Raw genomic sequence first — 27,347 nt, forward strand, 5'->3', positions numbered from 1 at the left:
CAGGGCTTGGTCGTGCTGTCACCAGCGTCAGGCTGAGGGATGGCAGAGAGCGGCGGCCATGATGGACGAACGAGAGCGAGAAACGTTAGCAGAGAGAGAGAGAGAGAGAGAGAGAGAGGTTGGGGAGGGGTCCTATGATACCGCGGCCAGAGAATTATGGATATCTAACAACATAGTCCAGACATAACGACTCGGCAGGGCCAGAGGTTGGCGGGGCTTGTTCTCACCAATCCAGCGCATGAGCGAGGTGAGGATCTGCAGGTACTTGGTCTTCTGGGCGTTGAAGAAGGTGAAGGGACCCAGCAGCAGAGTGAACGCGGCCTGGGGACAGAGAGAAGCAGAGGAGGACGTTTAGCCAGAAGAACGTTGTGATCACAACAACCCTCTGGCACTTAATATACACACTGACTGTATGTTGTACGTCCTGGCACTTAAAAATGGTACCTGGCATTGTGTGGCATCGTATCCTAGCTATCTTTGTTATATACGGGGAATGGGTTAACATAGCGATTGTGAGGGCTTGGCACTTGGTTCTATGAAAATCCTTAATGTACTGTCAGCGATATCTTGTTGTTTCTCTTTCTTCTGACAAATGAACCTATTGTAAGTTACTTTGGGAAAAAGCGTCTGCTAAATGTCCAAATGTAAATGTAAATTAATGTTCAGATTAGGGGTGTGCACGGGTACACGTGTAACCGGTTAGTAAATCATAACTGTTTAGGAAAAATAGGTAAAAGAAAACCGCAACAAAAAAAAATCCCTTAAATCATCAATTAATAAAAAAACACGGTTAACCGTGTACACGAAAAAAAAGGGGTCGTGCAACCGTTAACATTTTTTTGTAACCGTTCACACCCCTAGTTCAGATAATCTGATTGTTCAAGTAATTTAGGCGGCAATCAGATTCATACGTTACATGTATTTTTGGAATGGCATCTTTGTGCATTTTGTTGAAAGGAGAGATGAGCAGAGAAAGCAAAGTGGGTTGAAGAATAGCAAGAATGACATGTAGCATAACACCGCAGGTCTGCATCAACAAACCTTTAAGATCTAAATATCCCCAAGAACAAGTCAGGATGGGATTCAATATGACAATCTTCTACGGGTGTGACCTTGCTTCTAAAATTGTAGCTTCAGGGGTAAAGAGGCGAAAATAAAGGGGACAGAAAAAACTATAGATTATAAGAAAAAAGCCTTTTTGCTTTCGCTCACAGAACTCTGCACACTTTTCCTACAGTTTGTTCGGAAAGTGAGTCTCTCTCTGGCCATCCTCCCCCCTGATTGCCTATCAGGCCATCAGCTAGTATTTTCTATTAGAGCTCAAATCAGGCCCACTGGCTTAGCGGCCGACTCAGAATCCCATCTTCTCTGCGGGTCGGGCCCCGGGTCCGTGCTCTGCGTTACAGACCTCCGACTCCGGGGTCCCACTCACGGGGACAATCTCAGGGCCCGCCGCCCGCATTGATTGGCGGCTGAACTTTGAGGGGAACACTTTAGGTTCGACTTGTCGTCTTAAGAGCTGCTCTGAAGCGCTTAGCCCACAGATGTCCCCCGCTTACCGGACACACACGGCCACACACAGGTCACGGCCGACACACAAACACACAGAGCCCGTGGCGGACACACAAATACACACCAAGAGCGATCACGGCTTACTACAGACAAGAGAAACACACAACTACACACACCAATCACAGCTTACCACACACAAGAGTCACACAGAGCCTGGTTCCGATTGAACAACCCAACACAACCCCCTCTAACAACACAAGTCCTCTAACCACACAACCCAGCTAACAATATAACACACTCCATGACAACATAAAGCAACGCACATGCTGCAGACAGCTGCCATACATTTGATTTATTACCACTGCACACCCTTCCAAACTCTCTACCTATCTTATATCTCTCCCTAGTACAAACGCACGCACGCACACCTCGAGTCAACTGTACTTAAACCTGTACTAATCAAAAGTAAGACAACCATTTTTTAGTAACTTATCAAATTGTAAAGACGGATACGTTTAGAACACCTATCGATTCATATCGTCTGCCCACCCCAGCATATCGCATTGCAGGCCCGAAGCCAAGGCATACATTTCAAACGGCCATTACAGCTAATAGACGAGCCATTAAGGGTAGGGGTGTGTATGACAAAGTTATTGGAGGACGGCAGGCCGACGGGGGTGTACCATCGGACCTATGTGCCTGGGGGGGGTGTCTCCACTCCTTCGTGTAGTGGGCAGTCTGAAGACGCACATCGGACTCGTTACCGCAGCAACCACCTGCGGTTATGGGATACCCTGGCAGATGGGCTTTTCATTGAAGGTCGACGCTGTCGTAACGGAAGACCATTTTTTGACAAAATTTACATTTTTGACGATTGCCTTTTTGGCTATTGGAGAAACAACATAAACCAAGAGGTTAAGTGCATTGGGACAATATCACAGCCCAAACCTGACCCGATGGTAAACTAATCCTGTATGGCGTCTGATGTACCAAAACACATCCCTCCAATTTATTTATTTTAATATATTTTTTTCTTATCGTGATTTTATATTTTGTGCAATTGTGTGCAGGTAATTTTAATATGAGTCTTGTAGTGAAACTGTACCTTTGTGACGCCTGCTGGAGAAAACGTAAACTGCGGTCGTGTAGCTACAGCGGGGATCATGCTTACAACGTATAAAGACGCAAAATCACTGTAGCAGGTTCACAGAGCGCTTGGACACCAGGTTTGCTTTTTCCAACAGAAAGTCCTTTTATTTCGATCGCTCAGTCCAACAAAACACCATTCCTTGGACGTAAATCATAACTCCGCTCCGAGCGGTCACAGGATGCGTTCCAGGCGATCTCTGGGGGCGATCGCCCCTGCCTCTCTCTCTCTCTCTGCTCCCGGGTTCTCCCACTAACCACAAAGCAGGCCCATTTATACAAACACTCCCTGATTGGCCTGAGTGCTGACACCTGCTTGCACTCAGGTCCAACCCCCCCCCAGCCAATCCGGTGCTCTCCCAACCTGCCCATGCTCCCCCTGCAGGCCAGACGTCACACGCCCCCCCACAATCACTTTGAACCGTCTTTAACGAATCATTTCTGAAATTTAAGAACACGCGTATAAACGCGTGTTAAAACGTAATAACTATTTTAGTAAAGGTCATGAAAGCTCAATGCTGAAATTAGTTTTTGGGTTCCATAGTTACTAGCGATCAAATAGACCCCTTCACGGTGGTTCTGCTGTTTAACATTTTTATTTTCTTTGCTTCATGATAGAGAGAGATAGACAGAAAGGTATGGGGGGTGAAGGGGAGGACATGCAGGGACATGCAAGGACCACGGGCAGGAACCGAACCCTGCGTCGCTGCGATTACGACTGGGCCTAAACGGTACACACTCTACCCGGGGCGCACCACGGCCGTTGTACTGTTAAATACAGAGAGATTGGCGGGGTTCACTTAAAGATTGAGAATTTTTTTTCAATTAATTCGATTAATTTACTAAAAACTATGTCAAGGGGATCATTCATCCAACATTTTACAACACTATAATTATCCAATTGCAAGAATTGTGATTCAAACTAATTGAACGACTGTCCTGTAGTTGCGTAGGCTGAGAGAGGATCCTGAATTAAGAGTTACCATGGTCTGTCCTAGAGCAATTTGTGTCTCATACCAATTACTCCAGAGCGAGAACATGATACGAATAACAACAACATCGAATAAACATGACTGTTCTGAACTATGAATACAAATTATACCCAACCATGCAAGCATTTCTTTACTTCTCTCCCTCTACAGTTTGAGCCAATTTGGGTTCCCCCCCCTCTAAAAGGTGTCTCCAGTGTAGAATATTGGTGTATTTTAGTGTCTCTCTTTTGTTCACATTTCTAGTCTAGGAACAGGCCAGGGCCTCTCATACTGATACAAGGTGTTATCCCCAACATTCTGCCATTGTTATGTCGCAACAAGGTTGAACCGACCTGGTCCTCCGGGACATAGCCAGGGCCAGATACCTTATCAATGCTGAGAGTGCGTCTGTTTTCGTGTTATTCATATATCCCCTTTTTGTATAATACTCGCCCCAACCTTTTGGTTCGAGGAGAAGAGGGTTCGACAGCCAAGGAACAAGTCATCAAACGGCTCCTCAATGGGTCCACTATAGATTATTCAACCTAAGTCTGTATCTCGCTGTATTACATCCTGGAATAAACCATCTATTCAACCCTCTGATCCAACCTGTCAAGTTGCTTTGGCTTCGACTTCAAGAATTACTACTACGACTGAAAATACACAACGCAGAGTCTGTCCGAACAGTTTAGAAATAAGCTGAAATCTAACACCAGCCATACCTGCACAGACTGCGGGTCAGGATGATGAATCCCTCCCTTTACCATGAAGTCATTGGTCTGTATAGCGTTCATAAATCAACGACGCACCTCCCAGCTAAACACACATCCCATGATGGCTCCAGGGCTGCCTGCAGCACTCTACCATTGCAACGGGACCGGCCAACACAATCACACACTCCCAAACACACACAAAATAAATGGGCGCTATACACCACTGGGTTTTCCAGCGGTCCTATTACAGCCTCGAACGTGGTGCTCTATAATCCTTCCCTCCATCGCCACACACTATCTTTTCAGGGGCGGGAGCAGAATTGTTGTGTGCAGCATTACAGTTATTAGCACTAGATACAGATATATACGATTATACAGATGTAATTACTAGAACTAATATTATTTCGGTTGGAAAGTGTTGTGGCAATGGTGTCCCAGTATTTTCAGCTGAGACCTAAGCCTAAACTTCTCCTAAATGGCATGCATCGAAAACGACAGCTACTAACCAATACAACTACCTATTCTACTACTACACAAATAATAATTGAATGAGAGCGAATCAGAATTCTTGGCTTCCATCATGTTAACACACCAGTGTAGCAGTAGAGCCCAAACACAAATAATACCGCTGGTCCCAATATATTAAAGAAAACTGTGCCCAAGGTGACTTGAACAAAAAAAAGTACACGCATGTCACCTGTCCTTTCTTTTGAAGCCTCGATGACTTCTACACAACACGGCACAGCGTGTTGAATGTTTTCAGAAAGGTCACCGGCGTGGTTAACAAAAATACATTTCCCCAGGGCCCATCACTTCAACAAAGCTGACAGCCGGCCCGCAAGCCCGGAGAGATGGGGAGGTAACGACGATGAAGTACCTGCTCTTATGGGGGTAAGAGCAATCCTCCATTTTGTTAGCAATTTCACCCCCCATCCCAAACTAGCAAAGAATGCTCCATTCCTTCAATAAAAACCACCTGTCTCAGGTGGCATCAAGTACCCCATGAACTAATACAGAGAAGTGAAAGGAATCAAACCAAAGAAGAAGAAGAATATAAGGGGAGGGGTGTAGTGGCAACCACAGGGGACTTTAGTGTGCTCGAGTGTGACTCAGAGCTGAGTGACTTGGCACGATACTCCGGGATTAGACGGCGCGCAATGCTGCCGGGGGCGACGGGCGATGTTAAAGCAAAACACAGTTTCAAACGAGGTTGAGCGCACCTTCAGCAGTATCTGCTGGAACGCTAAGGGATCAAATACAAGGCTCGGTGGCGGGGCTGGGAGTCTGCGCTACGCTAAGAATCACCTTTGAGGAGTGAATGGTGAGATGACCTTTTTCACTTTTTCCTTGTCTCCCGCAACCCTGCCAAGCATCAGGTGGGGTTGGCTTTTAGACGTTTGATCCATTACCGTTTTGTTTTCTGGTTGAATGTCAGTTTGACATTCGAACAATGTAGCTGGTTGGTGACCTTAAGTTAAGTGTGTGTATAACACTTTTAGTGACCTTCACGCCTAACGTTTATTTATATATTATTATTACTGATATTTTATATAATTAACTGGTCTATTAAGCTTCTGGAATATTGGACGATAATTCCGAGATAGGATTCATATAGACTTTAACTTCTTAATTTTCCTGGAAGAAGTCTAAAGGGCACTGGTTAAATGCAATCACTGTAACACAGCTGTGGTGACATATACAGACGGAGAAAATATTGGGTAGTCTTTTAAGGCAGCCGGGCTTAATTAACCTTATGTTGGGAACGGTTTGTCAGCTTGTCTAATTTGACACACAATGGAAAAACATCCAAGGCTGCAAAAGGCTCTTTTATTCTCTCCAAAATGGAGACTTTGACTGAAATCTCTCTGAGCCAAATGATTCATCACAGGGAACGATATTGGTTTGGACTGAAAACTCAAACAAAATTAACCTTTTCAGGATTAGTCAAAATGCCTGCAGGAGAGTCAGACAGGAGCTGGTTGTTAAACAGGATATAGAACACAGAAGACAAGGAAAGGGACTGAAAAATGGGGACATAAAAGAAAAACTGAACTAAAAAGATTAATTTAACTGCAATTCCATAACTCAGAAGACAGTATGAGTGACACCAAGCTCCGATGCATTTATTCATTTAATACTATGTTCAGCTTTTCAGGCAATCTCCTCCCAGCAGAGCCAGGATAGCACAATCGCATCTCTTTCGAGGGCCTTTTCCGTCCCTTTGTCACCAAAACTGCTTACGTTTCATGGACGGCATAATAAACCTATCAACAGACGGAAACAATTTCCGTCAATAGGAAACGTGTCTCAAATCAATTCGAGGGAAGCTGCCCATGTGCTTTCCTCTACCTGGGTGTAACAGAATATAACATGCAGATGGGTTTTGCTTCTTGACGGCTGGGACGGTGGTGCACCAGCCATATCTCTGGCTCAATAACAGAGAATTCTCAGCGGTGTATAACCGAACCGGGCCGACCGCAATCACACACTTGGCTGAAACGCAATAAAGGCTGAATCTCCAATGAGACGCAGTCTAGGTGACCAAACTGAGGAATGGACACAAATACAGGGATTTATTCTGTAACCACACATGCACGCACACACGCGTACACATAAACAAACTCACGCATGCTAACACACACACATGCATGTTGCATGCGCACACACACATTTGCACACACACACACACGTGTACACACACATGCATGCACACACACAAACACACACACACCTGCATGCATACACACACACACCAACAAGTGAGCGCATAAACTTCCGATCCGGAACCCACGTACTAACGGATCCCATTTATAGCCCATTCCAAACAGGGACACCATCAACGGGCAATTGAGAGATTACCGGATCATATGAGATTAGCCACGGTGAGTAATCCCAATAATGGTAAAGAAAATACACTGAATGAAGAGCCTCTTAGGGATTGTCAATCACTTTCCACACCAGCGGGGCGCTCTATCCCCCCCCCGCGGACAGGCTTGAAGCGGCGATGGTGGTCAGAGGCAGAATGTTGGGCTTTTAATTGGCCTCAGCTTGCATCGCTCCGCACTCACAGGCCAATCAACTCAGTTAATTGCAACGTGCTGCGGCAAGGGCCTTCTGTGGCTGGTTATGCAGTAGACGATTCATACATCACGGGTTGTGCTACATATACTTGGCCCCCCCTCCCATTGCCCTACCACTCCCGTTTCAGGTATTCATCGCCACGTCCTTCGCCTCGTTCTCGTGTCCCGGTCCTGGGGACCAGTCGAATGCCATCGCCGTGCAGATGTCCGGGTGCTTTTGAATATTACTCCGATGTTAATTTGTGGCAGCCGTAACAAAGCCATATGCCCACCCGGAACACCAAGCTGTTTGGCCTTGTACAAACCCTATAACTCAAAGGGGGGGTCGGTGATCTGAATGGATAAATCTGGGCCCTTGAGGGCCAACATAACGGGGGTTAAGGGTGAACAACACCCATGAGAGCGGTAAGAGGGGCCTGAGGGGTCCGGCAGATACCCGAAAGGGGACAGCCCCCTAGGGACGGCATTAGGAGATTGGCCCCGTGTGGTCCATCAGATGACAGATACAACGGAAAATCAGGGATTACGCTCCACAAATTACCCATAGTGTGGGTAATGTACTGTGGGACATTTGTTAATTCCAAACAGATTAGATGTGGGGTGAGGGAATGAGGGGTATTTTCAGGCCATTGGGTCTCATGGGATCAAACAGCAGTGAACCAAAATCTGCTGGATCAAGACTTAAATCAATTAATTACTGTTGGGAGGATCAGAGTGAATACAGTTCAGATCATGCAACACACCATCCGTTTAAACATCATTTCAAACAATATGCCCCCCGAACTAAAACAAATGCTTCATATAATGGTCACTAAATGGACTGCGTTTATACAACGTTTTCTAACCAGTGACCACTGAAAGCGCTTTACAATATGGCCTAACATTCACCCATTCATGCACACATTCATACACCGACGGAGGCGTCAACCATTCAAGGCGACAGCCACCTCGTCGTTGACAGTCAGTGTGAAGTGCCTTGCTCAGGGACACCTCGACACTCTAGTAGGAGCCGGGGATCGAACTAGCGACCTTCCGGTTGTTAGCCAACCCGCTCTACCTCCTGCGCCACATGCTGCCCCATAATCAACCACACGTAGAAGACAAGGCCATTAGATCAAATGAACAACGAGGAACACGTTTGTGGTACACAACGACCACGGGCACTGCATCTTCTGTTCGGGTTTAATAAAGTGTACTTTCAAGCCAGATTCATCGTCTCCCTCAGGGGACTGGGCGGCCATTCGTCACAGGCCAAACCCACTCCATCCCCTCACAGTTAAGGCGCGGCGGTAACGGACGGTCGCCGTGAAGACGGAACCAGAGACAAACTGTAAGCAACGCGTGCCAATCACAGCTGGATGCCAGCAGAGAGGAGGTGGAAGATGGCGCAGGCTTCGTCCCGCGCAAGACTGCTTTGGCTGCAAGTCATTGGGCAGTTCTCCAAAGATACAAAGTGGAATTTGTTGATCTATTCATGACAGGTTGTCATATTTTGAAGGAGATGAATAAAGGTGAAGGCATAATTAATCCATTTATTCACATGAAGACATGCCTATAGTCATACATAAATGTCTTTTGGCGTTTTTATTGATAATAGAGAATACATGATAGGGACGCAGAATACATTAGCATTACAGCCACTTAAAAAGCAGTAGATCATTCACCATAGCGTTTGTTAGGAACAAGATAAGACTGCTGAACGTGGTGGTGGGAATTATCCAGAATTATAATGGCACGAAATAGGCCACAGAAGCCCATGAGATATCTTTCAACCCGTGCGTGTGCGTGTGTGTGTGTGTGTGTGTGTGTTTGCGCTAAGGAGAGAGATAAGATAGGGAGACAGTTGGGAAGGGCGTGCGGTGGTGGTAATAAATCAAATGTATGGAAGCTGTCTGCAGCATGTGCGTTGCGTTATGCTATCATGGAATGTGTTGTGTTATGTTGTTGGATGGGCTGTATGGTAAGAGGACTTGTGTTGATAGAGTGGGTTGTTTTATTGAACCACAATCAGATTCTACCACATCAAACATGAATCACCCTTTGTAATAAATCTTCATCAAGCCAACCACTAGGATGTAAACTAAAGGACCGAAACCTCAAAATATTCATTAACATTCCACACACACACACACACACACACACACACACACCAGAGTAAATGACCCCAAATTAATGAGCAGGAAAGGATTCCCAAGAATGTTTTAGATATCTGAGACGGGGAAGGCTTGAACGCTCACAGGTGTTTAATTGTTCCATTCATTCCAAAACGTGTTACTCATGGTGGTAACCAGAGGAGGCTAAGGCTCAAGAAATAGCTGATATCTATCAACCTTTAATGACCCACAATTAATCCAACCACTTCAATATTTCAAGTGCAGCAATATCCACATTAATCCAATTATAAACTGTGTAGGAACCTGTGCAAGTACAGCTATTCATGAATAGCTATTAGACGAGATGCCGCGCCAACACAATGAGCCAACATAGGCTGGCTCCCTGTCGGAGGAAGTCACTTCAAAACGTCTTTCCAAGGCGAGGCTGATTAATCAGAACCCCTAGAAAACACTATATCTACAACAGGAGAAGTATAAACAATCTATTTAGCCAACACATTTCCTCCAAAGTGAATTGAGACACGAGTCATTGTGGAGCAGGTAGGAGTTTGCCGTTTGCTCGAAGATTCCCTACAGATAGGCTGAAGTCATTCGGCGCTTCAAACCCAGAAGATGTCAGCTGGCAGTCACACACCTCCAGCGATAGACTTGCCCAGTGGGCTCATTGAATACACGTTAAACAGACGATGGAGGACACAGTGAGATGAACTACAGGGAAAGCGTTGATTTCAGTCCATTTACACCAATTACAATTCTGGCGAAGGCCAATGCCCACAGGCAGCAGAAGAAGAGGGGCATTGGACTGCAAAGACATGGTCCGAGTGTGAGCCAGCTCTGTATCAAACAGCCGCCCAACAGGAGCATAGCAAGCGGGCGTGAATACAACTCCCAGGATATTAAACACTCTCACAAACACACACACACACACACACACACACACACACACACACACACACACAGCATGAATAAACAACGCCGTTGCCTGCATGGACATGGCTTGCTCGCACCAAAGACAGGGGGAGAAGTTGATGGGATGTCCAGTGATGCCTGGCCGTCTGGCCGGTCAGCCCGGCCGGGGGTCGAAGAGAGAGGGGAGAGGGGGAGAGAGGGGGTAGGGGGAGGTGGAGGGGGGGGTCGATGTGTCTGCTGGCTGGCTGGCCAGAGCTCTCCAGGGCAATGCACCGAGGGAGTGTGTGCTGACACCACCTGTCACATGGCTGGGAGGTGCATGGGTATGAGCACTGATGCCACAACACAAACCATAGAGGAAGAGGGCGTCGGGGTCTCGAACAATGATGGTAAAAGGTGTAAAAGGCAAAGATAAATATGCTTTGTTACAACAATATAAACAATGCTTTGTTGAATACGGGGAATGGGTTAACCTTACAATTGTTAGTGCTTGGCACTTGTTTCTATGAACATCCTGAGTGTATTGACAGCGATATATTGTTTCTCTTCTTCTGACAAATGTAAATCACTTGGGATAAAAGTGTCTGCTAAATGCCCTAAATGTAAATGCAAATACAATGTTTTTTATCTACTGATGTACATGGTAACGGCGATTTATCCCAGAGAGACAGAAACAGGTACATTTACTTTTGGTGTTTAGTTTTAAGTTTTTCGAGAAGAGTATTGCTTTGGAGGAGACTATAATTGAAGGAAGTTATTTACTCTTCCACACAGGAAAGCTTTAATGTTAAAGTACACGTTCATTATTTGTAGTCAATACACAATCAGGGTTTAACTTGCAAGGTACGATGAGCCGAGGCACGGATGAGCCTCAATGTGCATTTGGTAAATAGCCAATATCCACTCGTACCCTCTTCGCATAAATCTTCACGGGGCTATGAAAACAAGAAATGCATTGCAAACAAGCATCGAGTTTAAATAAACCACATCCCATCTCTCCCCATCTCCCCTTATGACCCATCCAGCTCCACTGCAAGACCCCATGGCAAACACAGACATCAAACGAAAGTCGTTCCCCTGCCGAGGAACGCATTGCAGATTTCTGGTTTTAATCACACTTCTTTTTGACAAGCCTAAATAAATCCGAACCAGAATAAACATCTTTTAAACTAATTGCCGGGGCACGGAATCAGCCTCTGGAGTGGCGACGAGCAAACACAATCATCAACTCAAACAAGGAGAGTGCGGCTGCATCCACTGCGTGGCCAGAGAGGTGTGTTAACACAAACTTCCTGATCAAAAAGTGGGCTGCGCATCAAGTCACCCGCAGAGAGACTTGGCAGGCCGCATGGCGGTTCCACTCGCGTGACTTTAATGGGTTATGGAGAACGCTGCTTTTATGTTCGATGGCTCAGCAGCCAGCCCGTATAACTCAGCTTCAGCCACAGGTATATTGCTCTGTCACAGCTGACTTTCAAAGGGCTTTAAAAGTCCCCGATAGCCGGGTAATTCGATGGGGAACCCCTGGCCGTGACCCGCCTGATTGGCAAGACAGCTTGTTTAAATGAATGTGGTTCTCCATCTTCATTGTAAAGGGGGAGTCCACCAATTTAACACATCGAGGCTCCACGGGGCTTCATGTAAAATTGTGCGACTTTCCAATATAATCTGTGTAAATATATTAATCATTAACCGATGCCAGCAATGACATTCACCATGACCTTGTTAATGACGGTTACTGTCACAATCATTACATCAATGTATAATTTTTTTTTTTTATATATTACTGTATATATTTTTCTGTTGGTGTATTTTCAGGCGGTGACATCCCAAGACTACACACATTGATGGTCAACAGTAGCTTAACAAACACTGCCAATCCCCTTTAAAAGACAGCATCCATCACACTACGATTAGAGCCAAGTGAGGTCCCCCGTTTTTAAAGCCATCTCGTTTTCAAGGCACAGATGCCCTGGCAGAAATTCCCCAGGAACAGTGCTAGCTGTGCGCTTGATTTTGTGCTAAGTGCATAACTTTGGTTACTTTTTGATTACCATAATGGTGCTCATTAAAGAACATTCGGCGCAGGCAATCAGTTTAAACCGAATTGTGCAAATTAAAGAATAAAATAGATAACTTTTGGCGCAGGCCTCTGATTAGGCCTGGAGGCCCTTTTACGCTATTGCTTTTTGCCATTAGAGATAATACATTATAAAATAATATATGTACCCCTTCACCACCACCACCACCACCACCACCACCCTTACCCCTACCACCACCACCACCAGCAATCACACACTTCTTAAAACATTACAAGCAATGGCGCAGTTAAGATTTACAATGGCTTCCGGGGAGGAAATGAAAAGCCATTATTTGCTCGTGATTTCATAGAGGACGATGATTTTTATTCCGCCCTTCATTTGGACCAATGGGAGGGAGTGGGAGGAGTATAAAGAACCAGGATACCGAGCTCCACCCACCCCACCACAGTGCTCCCACCAATTAGGCTCATTACAGCCCCAACACAAAGCACACCCATCAATCCTCTGTGGGGCCCCTGCATGAAAAAGCTCAATTCGGTACAAATTGTCATTCTCCATAGGTTGGTGGATACCAGGATGCTGGCCTCCACTCCCCCCCCCCCCCCCCTATCCTGATGAGATGCACCCTACGGGCGGTGACCTCGGAGGGGGGTCATCAATTAATTCCCGCGGTGGACAGACGGGGGGATTTACACTCAAGGTCAAGGCTGAAGAGCGTGGCCGCTTCGACGTCTTATTGTTCGTCTGTCCGTGTTTTAATCTGAGTTAGACGCAAAAGGTTGTCGTTATGAGATTCACGTTCCCTTTGCCGCCGCCCCCTCCATGCGTACATAAAGTGAGAGGGCATTACAACGTCCTTGGCCCAGAGAGCCAGTGTTAGCATGGCGCTATGTTGCTGTTTGCACAACAAAGACAGACACACTGTCGTCCAGAGACAGATATTGGGGGGGGGGGGGGGGGGGAGGACAGTGAGTGTGATATAATACCAAAACAAAACACCTTGAAAACTGAACCTTTCTGATGAATTCATGCATTTGTGCTTCTTTCATTACCCACTTTGTCATCCAAGGACCTCGACAGTTTTGGATAAAAAAAGAAAATGTCTGCATAATATCCAAGACAAACATTTAAATGTAACCCCAGTATCTAATATCCATCTAAACGTACCACCCTGTACTTATGATCAGTTCCTCCCCGTCTAAAACAAAAACAAATTTCAAATCTGGTATACATGTAGAATATTTTACCAAGATTATTTTGTCAAGTCTTTTATGTTGTTACCCATCCCTCCACAACCTCCAAGTGTCCTCCGATGGCCAATCTACCTTCCCCGTCTGAACCGATGAGCAGCTTTGATGGGGCACCCTCTGCTGCTATGGTCAGGTACTGCTGTGAGACAGTGCTCAGTTCAGAGGAGGCACTACCTGCTGTGGTCAATGTTAATAAACCACCTGGACTGGGGGTACAGTAACAGCTCGTACTGCGGTCAATGCAAACAAACTAATCGCCTCTATCCATCTCCCTTTCTCCGTCCCTCTGTTTTAGTTGAACTATCTCTCTCCCCGTCTCTCCCTGTCTCTCCCTCCCTCCCTCTGTCTCTTTAAAGGCCCACTATGCAACTTCGGGCATTTCTTCGCTGTTTTCTTGGTTTTGGCACGCACATTTCTCTACACAGCGCCCCCTACAACTTCGTAGTAGATATTATATAACACTGTCGTAACAACTCGTTGACGACCCTTCCCCATGCACTTCTACGCGAGCCATGTGCATTTGTTTTCAAAGAAGCCGGCGAATGCGTGGAGCCATGTCCGAAGTAGATGTTCATAAAGTGTAGGCAAGGTTATACATTTTTAAAATGGTGTATTTGTATTGCAATAAACATATATCCATCCTTTTTTATAGTTGACGGGGAGAATTTATATCCTAGATTATAATTGTTTTATCTTAGGTTGAACAGAACAATCAGTGTAAGAGTGTTGGCCAACATAATAATCTAAATAAACAAGAATGCAGTCATGTTACTTCGCGAGACCCGAGACTCCCGCGAGAGTGGGCGGCGGGTCGCCGGCAGCAACATATTCCTTTCCTCCGTCAAGATGCGCAAGGGGGAGTCGAAACAACCAACAATCGAACAAAAATGTATAATAGAACCATCGCAATGACTCTTAGCCTGTTATATTAAGGTAAATCAAGCCAAAAAAGTTGCATAGTTCCCCCTCGTGTCTGATCTCTTTTCTGGTCCATTCTTCTTTTGTTCCAGGACAGTCGCCTCTTGGGTCCCTTATCAGTCGATTGATCCATGATGAATGCAACAATTGCCTCGCAACTGGCTGTTTATATCTAGCCGGTGCCATGTTTGGGTGTGTGTCTGTGCCGTAAAGCATTTTCAAAACTACAATCTGACTACATTTTCGAGGCGCGATTGGATACTTCCGCTGCGTCACATCCGGATTGTGTCGGTCCGAACAGAGCAAGTTGCATATGCGCTTTTTCCTTGGAGAGGTGACATGGGGCAATGACACACCCACCAAACGACCCAGAAATGGTTGCAGAACCATCAGAATAACTCTCAACCAGCATAATTAATGTAATTTTGGCTAAAAAAGTTGCATAGTGGGCCTTTAAGATGAACTCTCTCTCCCTCTTTCTCTCTCCCCCTCTCGCTCAGGTTTCTCCAGCGCTGCATCCATTACACTAACCTCTGAATGTACCTCACTACTAATTCAGCAAACGAGCAGAGGGAACAACGTATGCATCCATGCAAGGTACCATGAATGTCAATTAAACTGGTGTTAATGCGTTTGCGTACAGCCTCCTTTAAACAAAGCCAGGGCAGCAGTTTGAACAGTGCAGCGTTCCGCTCAGCATCGCTGGCATTGCTGATTTGTTTGGAGCTACGGCTTCGACTTCACTCCAGTCCAGACATTTGATTTACTAATCAATTATTTATCTGCATATGTTACAAGCCTAACCTCTCAACCATACTCTAATTAAGCGTAATGCATAATTATGCATTTGACATTGCCAATACTGCACAAACCATATTTTTTATTGTGGTATTTATCACCCTCTCAACCCTTTTATTGTTGATTTGTACTTGAATTTACATTTTTCTAATTCTGATTCTAAATGTTACACAAGGAATAGCAATAACTAAAACAATAATTAATAAAACAATTATGAACTAATTTAGACAGCAGCCAAGGTCGAGAACATATCTCAACAAATAAAAACGGAATAAAAATTGTATTGAGTATTTTGGGGTGAATGATGATCTTTGTAACTCAGCACCACAAACTGATATTGGTAGAGTTAAACAAGTTGCAGAACATGTTTAAAAGTTTAAAGTTGAACGCGGAAACTGAATGACTCCATTGCGTATTTTGAGTTTATCTAAATGTCGGTCCGAAAATAATGTGCCTCTAAATGCCTTGCCTAGGTAATCTAAAAAGAGAACACAAACAATGAAATAACCTTTCATAATTCACCAACATATGCATGAAGTCAAACTAATCTACAGTGCAGCATGAGAAGAAAGGACACATATACACTCACAGAACACATAGATTTACTCACTTTTTCTCTCACTTTGCCGGTCAAAAAGAGAAAAAATGAACTAGACACTGAAATGACAGTCATTTTCCAAAAGGGGGTTAATCCAACTCCAAAGCCCCAGTCACCTTGTTCTGGAGCCCTAATTGAAATTCTCTGTTTAATTGAGGTCAAGGCTTGTTCGCTTGTTTAATGCTGAAGCACACCCCAGGGAGTGCCACTGTCCCCTATAAGTCACGCTGTCGGCAGAACTTAATGCGTACAGGAGAAGTTCTCTCAAGGCCAAGGCCAGCTACACATACGTCAGTTAAGATAAATCACTCAAAAACCTCCAGTGAAGGGGACGAGTCGGAGTGAAAAAAGGAAACTCAACAGAAATGTGGTACACTGATACTTGGCCTCAGGGGCATCGAAGGCCTGGTTCCAATGTCAATGAAACAAGAATAGGGGATTTGGACATGAGGTCAAGTCTCTGTCAATTGATCCTTAATCTCTGAAAGCTTCCACCCACAAAAGGATGAGGACAGCAAGTCATGTTGCCGTTGTGACATGATACAATGATCCATTTGAAGCGAATAATAATTATTAAATCAAGATCAGATGTCAGAGTCCCTCTTCCTTTACCAATTGGAGAAAGGTTTGATTATGCAGATATTGTTGCTGCTGAGTAAATGTGAACCCCTCCATTGTGGCATACGTTCTTCAGGTCTAGTTACGGTTTGTTTGTCTTGCGGTTATTTCTTTTGAGAGTCTAATCTAATCCATTGTCTGGTGATTAGGGTTTTATGGCTGTAGGTATCGGGCAGCAATACTGTCTCTTTCTATTAAAGACCACACAAATAAGCTGGGTAAACGATGGTTGGAAATATCCAGAGCTTTTGCGATTAGAAAAGCTTTCAAATATAACAATTAAACTTGAAATTTTGAATAATAAATATTTGATTAAAAACATTGGTTTACTCTGCAGAATATTTCTATTCCCATGACAATCGAGGATTCAACAAAACTTTTTTCACTGATTTGACCAAAAGTGATACTCTCACCGGTCCCTGGCCTCAGGTTCTATCAAGAACTAGTCATCAAAACGGAGGAAGATGTGCACTCAAATATAACCTGTGATCCATTCACCTACCGGCCGCCCAATCAATGCAGGCAACCGACAAACCTCCCCTAACTGACAAAGACCCCGATGCAGAAAAACTACAAGCGTGGCAGCCAGGCCGAACGATGCAGAGGCGTGATACAGCCCCACTCGTGGCCGCAGAGAGTGCCAAGAGGCGTGACTGACCCCTAGTTTAGAAAGAGACGAGGCATTCAGGAGAGAGGGAAGCGGGACGGTCGGAGAGGAAAAAGCCATCAATGTGAACATCTCCGCCCTGAGTGATTGTGACATCTTCCCCATCTTGTTTTTATGGCTCCTTCTCCCGCATCTCTTTCACTTTCTGGTTCTCTCCCTCAGACACCCATCCACCCACACATGGATTACAGCCCGTGGAGAGCTACACTTTAACCCTCCCCCTTCACTTCGTTTACGGAGCTCTACTGACGTTATGGTTAGAGTAAGGTCCTGTATCGCTCCCCTCTGCTTCCAGCTGGGACACAGCATGCTCCAGTCTCACTCCCATGCCTATCCCCAGAGTGAGGCACCCAAAACAGACCGCACAGATACAGAACCAAATTCTTAACCTCTCAGCACATAACGTGCACACAGGAAAGATGGAGGCACTAGCGACACTGTAATGATTTAACTGATTGTTTTATCAGAATAAGTGAATTCTTTGCAATACATTAATTTAGTTACATGTCATTAACGAGTAAGGTCAGTTATCGGGATCAAGAAAAGCTACTACAGGTAGAATCCGGACATCAGGGTTCTGATCCAGAACCTTTTGCCTGGGCTTTGATCACCCTAACCCCTCGACTAAACCCCTACCACACAGAAGCCGTGTTAAAATGCTGGGTACACCTCTTTACTAGTAGACTACGAAACCATTTCAGCCTGCTCTGAGACATTAATTATTCCACAGTGCCAGAGCAAGGCTGGGAGAAAGTCACTCTTTGCCAAGACTGACTAGTCTGAAGCGCTTCATTCTGCTGATAAAAACGATACACTCACACCCTGTAAAAACAGGAAATACAGTAGGAGACAGACACACTGTGTAGCTCGATGGCAGCTGTGAGATATCTCCAAGATGGATGATGTCTGATGGCGTAGACGGGCGAAAACATCAATATTGAGCAAGCGAGAAGATAACCTTGCCTAATAGCCTGGCACGGCCCCAATACCGCAGACATAGTGCAATAGTGGAACAATGCAGGGCAATGCAGAGTTCCCTTCAAAGTCTCAGATACCGCACGCTCACTCTCTAAGGAGAACCGATGACGTCTGACTAAAAGGCCTGGCTTTGAAGTGTTTTTCCTTTTTCCATTCTCTTGAGCCTCTGGCCACAAGATGAATTAATTCAGTTGACAGCAGTAAGACCAAAATCCTTACTTTAACAGATTGTCCTTCTATTGGAAGCGGTCCAGTTGAAGGCCGACGCCGAGAGTTGTCTGCTAAGCACATCCCGTAAGAGGCAAGCGGAGTGCAAAACAAAGTACACCTTGTACTCAGGAGGTCTTTGGAAAAGAAACTCTAACCTCAACTACATCCGGGATGGTGCTGTAAAGTGAGGGTGAACTCCATCAGCCCTGCTGCTGAACAGAAACTGAAAGGGGGTGACGTTAAATAGTTTGATGTTACGCTCAATATAAAGAAATGTTCAGAGCTCCATCAGAGATAAGTGAACGGATGGACGGACCATTTCAATATGCAGGCTTGACACAATATATCTCTGAGCAGATTACTGTCGGGCAGGGCCTTGGAGTATTCTGCGGACCGTCAGGTTAGCCCAATAGGAGATGGACTTCAATAGAAAACAGTTGGTTAAGTCAGCCGTCTCAGGCCGGTATTGATACCCCCGCTGTCCTGTCCAAGAGGGCTGATTCATTATAGTACTATACAAGTACAATACAAGACCAAATAGATAGAGAATTGATGAAAACACAGCTGTTTAAGACACACACCATCCAAAAATACAGATACACCTCATTTCCCCCACAAAATAAATATGTTTACTTGAACAACAGCCAAGGCCAAAACCATAAACACGTATTGAACAGAGGGGGATTTAGAAAGCGGCCTCACCAAACCCTCGTAACTCTGTCCTGTGCGGGTTTTAATACGAGGGATACGTAGTTGTTGTCCCAAAATCACGATCATGAAGCACACCTCGTCCTCTGACCACCACCAAAACTGGGGTTTGGGGGGGGGGGGGGGGGGGGGCTGTCTGGTGCCACAGTGGACGAGATGGAGGATGGCTGGAAGGGGTCCCTAAATTATTTAGGTTAATCAGAGGGTTCTTTGGAGGCCAGGTAGGCTGACCCGGCCTGGAACAAAACCCGGGGTTGACCCGGGAACATAATTGCGGAATGACAGTGGAGATGATACTACATGCCACATGCTAGCAAATACGAATTTCGATAAACAATGATTTATTTACGATTTATTTACCTACAGGAAAACAAAACCGTAGAAGAGGGAGTGTGTGGCAAGTGTATGTAAAAGAAAATGTGCAAAATATGTCAATATGGCACATATAATCTAAATAACATCCAACCAATCGACTGACAGGAAGGCCAAAACATCAGTGAGGATCAGCCAATGACATTAAGCGGGCGATTTTAATGAATATGGGCCTTTATCAATGCCAAGAATGCACAGAACCGACTTGTGTTCTTGGGGAGAACATACTTGCTACACCTACTTGGAAGTACGACCTTGCAAGGTCACGAGCACGTAGGACGCCGTTGACAGTTTGAGACGATCGATTTTTGCTGGTATTGCACAATATCCCCAGGGCTTTATCACCTATAACAATTGAAGCTCATCTGATTACTCCTCAACCGTACACTAAAAAGTTTATGTCTATTCACAATAAAAAAATAACGACAGTCCCCTTTCGTACGGCTTCTGTTGTTTAATTTATTACATGGGTTATACAGTTGTTGACGTGCTTTTCCTCTGTCGTCTGCCCCGTTAGCCCCGGCGGTCTGAGCGTTACTGGCACCTCGCTAGCCCACACCACGAGGTGCTTACGGAGCATTTCGGCTCCAATACTTTCAATTGTTCTTTGTGAAATGCTAACTTGTGCATTGGGACAATACTTAGTCCGTAAAACAAAAGTACAGAGAAGAACGCAGATTGAGAAAGGCCCAATATAGCATTCCTGTCAGATGAGGAAATGTGTTAGTAACATTTCTACTATTTATTTAAACTTTTCACAGAGCAGGTCCAACATGACAACGTCGTTAAGTACACACAGGTTTAGAAATTAATCATTATTCAGCACCAAATGCGCAACCCATCGACTTGTTAGTCCAGAACCACTGGAATCCATGACACATTTACCGCATGCATAGACATGCATGAAAAACGCATGTGATCGTAAACATAACCTCATTGGCTCGTATATTGAGTAGAAAATAAAAGGGGAAAAAGGAAAAACCAAAAATCGATAAAGGGGAAGATTTTCCATTTATACAACAGAAGAAAAAAAAAGAATGATGAGCCCAATCAATCAATGTCACTGTAGAACACACACACACACACACACACCCCGATGTCCCTGGTCTGCCATAGATTGAATAGAGGCATAGGAAAGGTGGGAAAGAGAAAAGTTGGATTGAGAAAGATCGAGGTAGAGGGATAGATGGATAGAGCAAAAGAATGGACAGACAAAGGAGGAGAGAAAGTGCTATAGATGGACAGCAAATAATAGGGCTAGAAGAGAAGGCTGATACAGAGAATAGAGGGCTGGAGAACGAGTGGAACAGAGTGATAGCGGGGTGGATGAAGAGAGGCAGAGTGGGATCTAGGAGGGTGGAGATACAGAGGGACAGAGTTAAAGGAGGGATGGAGGTATGTAATAAGAGGGGCCAAAACTCACCAAGAAAACCCTGTAGGCGTCGTTCCTGGTGACGGGGCCCCAGCAGAGGTCGGTGTCGTTGTACTTCACAGTGCCGGCACTGCACGAGTGGTTTCCACTGCAGAGAACAAACACACAGCTGTTTAGAGGACTTATGGGGAAATTGTGGCCCTTTCATGTCCACATGACCCCTAATTTTTTCTTTTACTTGTTGACCCATGCTTTACCTCTCATTATGCATGGAATAACATCATAAATATAACATAGGTTGTGGCTGGGGTGATAACTTGGATATATAATAGGGCTGGGGGTAAACGATTATTTATTAAACGATTAATCGGGCGATTATTTCATCGATTAGTCGACTAATCTAATGACTAATTGGATGGTTATCTATTTCTGTTGCTCGATTAATAAAAACCATAATGTATCTCAAATAAATACCAAAAAATTCTTAATAATATACTTTATTTAACAACAGTTTTGCACAGCAAAAAACCTTCTGCTTTACACAAAATAAAATAAATAAAATAGTTTCACTGTTATACAAAATGAAAGGCCAGCCGTGCTCAAATCTGCCAGTGTGAGTGTGGCCAGTCTGGCCAGGCCGGGCCAATTTGGCCACTTGGAAGAGGTGTGCTGCTACGGTACGGGCCGCTACGGTACAGATGCTAATGAGCCGACACGCGCAGTCGCGCACACGCACGGCTACGCAACCTGAGCTGGATGACGTGTAGTCCATGCGACGACCACGGACATAATAAAGGCGACGAGCCTTCTTTCCCATTAAACGGTAAACATATATCCAATTAAGCAACCGACTCAGCAAAGTGCGAACTGTGTTCTCTGTGTTGTTGTCCATTGTCCTCGAAAATCGGCGACGGAGAAATTTGACGTCGACGAATTTTTGACGTTGACGCGTCGACATCATCAACGCGTCGCTAATATATATATATATATCTATATAATATATATCTCTAATATATAAGGAATACTTTATTGCCAGTATTCGTGAATAGATACAGAACCGAGATGAACAAGAAAAAAACAAATCAAATCATTGTGTTTATATTGTGTAAATATTTCGGTGTGGAACTCCACACACTGCCACTGAAACTAGCGCCTTTCCCCTGCTACTTCTGTGGGTCGTTGTTTTCTAACTCCTAGGGCCACGTCCGTCTTTATGAAATCCTTTATTGGCGCCTCGTCCACTTCCAATAAGTGGAAATGGAAGGCAGTCTGGGGGTGTTTGGGCCCGAAACCAAGCCTCCACCGGTCAAACACATTATTGCTCTTCCTTCTCCTGAGTGGAGGGTGGGGGCTGAGGTTTAGGGACTCACTGACTGCCACACCCAATGTGTCAAGTCTGCGTACTGCACATGCAAATACGCTTTGTGTAAGTGTACTGTATTTTCTAGAGATCGACGCGTGTGTGCGACGCGTGCGGTCGTTTAGACACACTTGCTCGATAGCGATATTTCGTCTAGTGGCTGGGATGTTATCTCCCCTTCAAAGTGATGGGTTCAACTCCCTCCATCTGCAGCCTGACCTTAGGCACCCTTGAGCAAGATGCCTAACCCCGGCCATTTTGCCTTAATCAAAAATCACTGCGAGTCTATTAGTAACAGTAAATGGTAGTAAAAAATCCAAGTAAATGTAAATGGTCAAAGTAATACATTTAATTTACACAGCGTTTTTCTAACCAGCGGTCACTCAAAGCGGCATAACATTCACCCGTTCATGCACACATTCACACAGCTACGACGGCGTCGACCCCGCAAGGCGACAGCCAGCTCGCCAGGAGCAGTCGGGGCGAGGCGTCTTGCTCAGGGACACCTCGACACTAAGCTAGGAGGAGCCTGGGGATTGACTAGCAACCTTCCGGCAACCAGCCATCCCGCTCTACCTTCCTTAGCCACGTGCCGCCCTAACGTAACGTGTGTCTTGCCTTCACACACGTGCATATAGATTGTATAGTCCTGTCTATAATAGCATTGGTTCATACAGCAGCCAATCAAAGGGGTAGGTATAACACAATACATAATGACGACAGAGTGCTGGGTCTTACCAGGCGACCTCCATGAGGGAGATGGGCACTGCGGCAGCGTAGATGGCCAGGTCTCCGTACAGGTAGACGATGATGCAGATGTAGAACATGTTCACGCCCACTGGAAGGAGGAGAGGCGACAAAAGGGTCAGGAGAACCAATAACATCCAGATGCATTGACATTTAGCAGACGCCTTTATCCAAAGGGACCTGCAAACGTTTCATACACATTCTCACACCGACGGCGGAGTCATGCAGGGTGACAGCCGGCTCGTCAAGAGGCGTTAGGGTGAGGGGTCTTGCTCAGGGACACCTTGACTCTCCGCTAGCGGGAGTCGGGGATCAAACTAGCAACCTGCCGGTTACAAATCAACCGCTCTACTTCCAGAGCTGAGACGATCCCAGATACAATGCCAATCAACAGTTAAGAATATAAGAATGTAAGAATATGATATTCCTTCTCATTACTGGCCCCTTTGGCGGCTAATGGTGTACGAATTTAAGCCGGCTCAAACTCGTGCATTCAGTGCTGGGGTTCAAGCTCCATGGGTTGAGACAATAACGATCAAGTCTTTGTTAGATATTATCATAAATACCGGGCTTAGGCATCACTTCCTTCCTTCTTCCTTGCAAAACTGCCCAAGTTTTAATATAATAGGAATCATCCCTCAGACTGTTCTACCCTCTACTGCTCATTCTTTATGTGAAATTACAACATTTCCATATATATCCAATTCAAAGCGTTTTATGAATGTAAAATTCCCTTTCAAGGCATCCTTAAAAAACAGAAAACAAGGATGAGTCTTTCTAACGCCGCCTATCCAAAGACTGTGTACTTTGGGTTGTAATCCATCATGGCCCACCGGAGCCAGCCAACGAGATCACGCGTCGTGACACCCCACGAAACCATCGGGCCTGGTTTAGCGGCCGGCTGCCAAGCGGCAGATTGTGATGGATCAAGGAGTGTCAGGTCCATGTCAGGGAGTGATAAAGCCTCCCGCCGGACCAGTCTTACAGCCCTGTCACATCACCACAGGCACGACAAGAAACACTCATTAATGGATTCATTACGTGTGTGTGTGTGTGCGTGCGCTACTCCCTACACATCGCGTAGAGACGTGCGTCTATTAGCACTTTCAATTCTTTACAGCGAAGTAGATTTGCCCCTTTGAGGTAAACACTAACCATGTTTGCGCACACACACACACACACACACACACACACACACACACACACACACACACACACACACACACACACACACACACACACACACACACACACACACACACACACACACACACACACACTTGGGGGAGAGTGAGCGGGCCAAAGGAAGCCATTCATTAACACCGAGGAAATTAAGAGGAGAGCCAATTAGAAAGGAGTTTTCATAACGAGACGTTATGTGGAGCAAACTGATTGCTCCGCCGTTACTCGTCCGTGGGAAGCTAATCACAGTTACGTGAGCACAGTTAAACCCAGCTTGACACACAGCAGTAAATATCAGCCATGACATTATAATATTTTAAGACAACCCAGGAAGAACGGACTGTAAAAAAGGCACAATAACAAAGAACTCGACTCATTTGAAACTCATATTTCCGGTTGGTTAGTTTCACATTTCCAGTCGGTTCAGGGCATCCCTCGGGGACTCAAACATGTCTCCATGCTGCAGCCTGTAGCGCGGGTCTATTAGCTCCACTGGGGGAGATAAGGGAAGACTGTGTGCCCCCCCCCCCCCCCCCCCCCCTCTTGCCCCCACCCTGATGGTCTCAGAAAGCGATCGCAGGACCAGGATGCCGCTTGTGCAGCAGGGTCTGTCAGCCGCCCTGACTAATGCCCCTCCATTACCTGAGAACACAGCAGCCCCCGCCCCCCCCCCCCCCCGCCAAACAAATGATGGCTGCTCGCCGCGGCGGGGAGGTCTGTGGCCAGGTGGCGCTTAGTCCACGGCCCGATCCATCACAGGGCCCGCCCCCGGACTGACCCACCTGACCAATAGGAGAGCCACCTGTGTGGCTGGGGAGTTGAGAATAGATGGTCAATGGGTGGGGGCTATAATGTGGTGGTCTGGCCATCGGTCAGATTGAAAAACGAATCATAACCTGGAGCAAAGGCAAGATGTAGTCTGTTAATGGAAGATTTCCCCCAAAAACACTCGTAGAAGCCCTTTTAGTAAAAAAAAAGGGCGTAGGGTTGAAGAGGTTAAAATAAGTGTGACCAAAATATTTTCTAAACATATGGTGGCCCAGATGAAGAAGAGAATGGAAGTCAAGGACGGGCTCAAGATTGTATGCACTGCAGGTATAACACTTGAGACACTATTGGATTAATTATTCATCCTAGAAGACAATTTGGAACAAGCCCTAGTTAAGAGTTTACATGACAAGCCCGGTTCAGCTGAGGTGCTCTGTCACGGCCTCAAAGTTCTCAGCAGACCCACGCGGTAGGTCTTCTGTTCAATAGGGACCAGAACCATTACCTCAATCTCATCTAACAGCGAACCACAAGGGAACTCTTGGTATAGTCTTTGTACAAATTATAGGATTCCCTCTGTCAACTTTTCGTTAAATTGCATTCAACAAAAAAAGCATGGGAATAAACATAATATAACAAACATCCCATTGAGAGCAGCAAACCTTGAAAGCCAATCCTCTCAGTTTTAACCAAGAATCAGAAATCCAATAAGCAATACTCCACTCACTGTTTACATGACAACTCTGATATCGATCGGAACCACAGGCAAACTGAAATTGAGTGTGTCCGCCTCATACGTGGAAATTACCAGAAAGAGATTGCAGCACTTTCCTTATTAGCGACCACCTGAAACTGGCTATCAGTAGCATGGCCTTTCACAAACCCACTACCAAACTCTACCGTATGTGACAGTTATCTAACATTTCTTCAAGCAGAAGGAATGGCATTTAGGGGAAAGTCATTCTGAGGCGGTAAAGATGAATGGAACAGGCGGTGCACTGATTAGAACAAAGCTCTGAACTGCAGGGGGGGGGGGGGGGGGGGGAGACGTGTTGGGTGGGGTATCAGGTGGGGGAGTGGGGGGGGGGGTGGTTGGAGGGCTGCTGCTGGACGAATTAGCATTCAGAGCCCACATCCTCCGGGCCGCCAAGGGTAGAACCCTGTGTGTGTGTGTGTGTGTGTGTGTGTGTTTGTGTGTATGTGAGTGTGTCAATCCTTCTGTTTGCACAGCCGTCCCCGCTTACTGCCAGATTGCGTTGCAAAAGGGCGCAGCGAGACACGCAGGTAACTCTTCCACGCAGCGGCAGACTGCGTTCAACGAGGGCAGTAACTCCAGCCTCCGCTCTGCGACTTCAGCGACATGCACCAGAGTCGTCTTTCAAATCGACTCGGCCGTGCGCGTCACACGTGTGAAGGTTAGGGTAACGCCTCCCTCAACATGCGTCTGCAGTGTTGCTGACCGGCAGAACGTCCCTCATTGGCCGCGTTCCAAACCTGCATCTCTGCGGCAGTCTCGCCGGAGCCCGCCCGACAGTCACACACATTCTTAAGGGAATATTTTTATTCTCTACTCGGTTTTCATATTGATGAAGTAGATATGCTATAGTCAAGGTTTAATTTGTTGATGTAATACAATATAGCGAGATGCACTCTGTGAAAACACTTGCAAATCAATATTATATCCTTTAATATTAAACTTTTAACTAATATCTTAAAGCGTCTATCTGCATTACAGTTTGAATCCAAACATAAAAAAAATTACAAATAAAGGAAGTAGGGTTACGACTCACGACAACTTTGAAACTTTTTTAGTACCTCTGTCGTGTATGAGCGTTATAATGAGCGATGTTGAATATGAAACGCAACGCACACCGTGCCGTTATACTACCGTAAGCGTCTCTCTCGTCGCATTACCCTCTCTCACACAAAAACATCCAAATCTATCGGTGCACAGAACCAGCTCCATACACATGCACACCGTGGCGTTATACTATAAGTGTCCGACAATTACATACACTACTATGTGAGAGATCCCGTAAGACGTGACCCTGTTTATAAGAAAAAAAACAAAACAAGGTTTTTAGTTCAATGCCCCTTTCTAACATAACATATTTTGGAAGTCACAGCAGTGACAGTTTGGGGACCCAAAAGGCTAACGCTGTCATCTGTTCTTTTGTATAATTGATGTCCACTGCGACAGGCCGAAATCAATAATAATTCTAGATGATTCGAGCTTTACTGCTGAAATGCTAAACACAAGAGCGGGGTTTATCTTTCAATTTCAAGTCATCAACATCAAGACTGAGCAAGCAGA

General features: G+C 45.5%; 1 protein-coding gene across 2 annotated transcripts in view; it reads right to left on the reverse strand.

Moving 5' to 3' along the window:
- The window catches only part of tmem104 (transmembrane protein 104), a 51,804-nt gene that overhangs the window by 15,710 nt on the left and 8,747 nt on the right, over positions 1 to 27,347 (reverse strand). For both annotated transcript variants that reach the window (XM_060045015.1, XM_060045007.1), the window contains exons 7-9: positions 23,075 to 23,174; positions 21,028 to 21,124; positions 228 to 321 (exon numbers count right to left, since the gene is read on the reverse strand). In XM_060045015.1, coding sequence (XP_059900998.1) covers positions 228 to 321; positions 21,028 to 21,124; positions 23,075 to 23,174 — 291 coding nt within the window. The remainder of the gene's footprint in view (positions 1 to 227; positions 322 to 21,027; positions 21,125 to 23,074; positions 23,175 to 27,347) is intronic.

This window comes from Gadus macrocephalus, chromosome 2 (assembly GCF_031168955.1).
Source record: "Gadus macrocephalus chromosome 2, ASM3116895v1".
In the NCBI taxonomy this organism is placed as follows: Eukaryota; Metazoa; Chordata; class Actinopteri; order Gadiformes; family Gadidae; genus Gadus; species Gadus macrocephalus.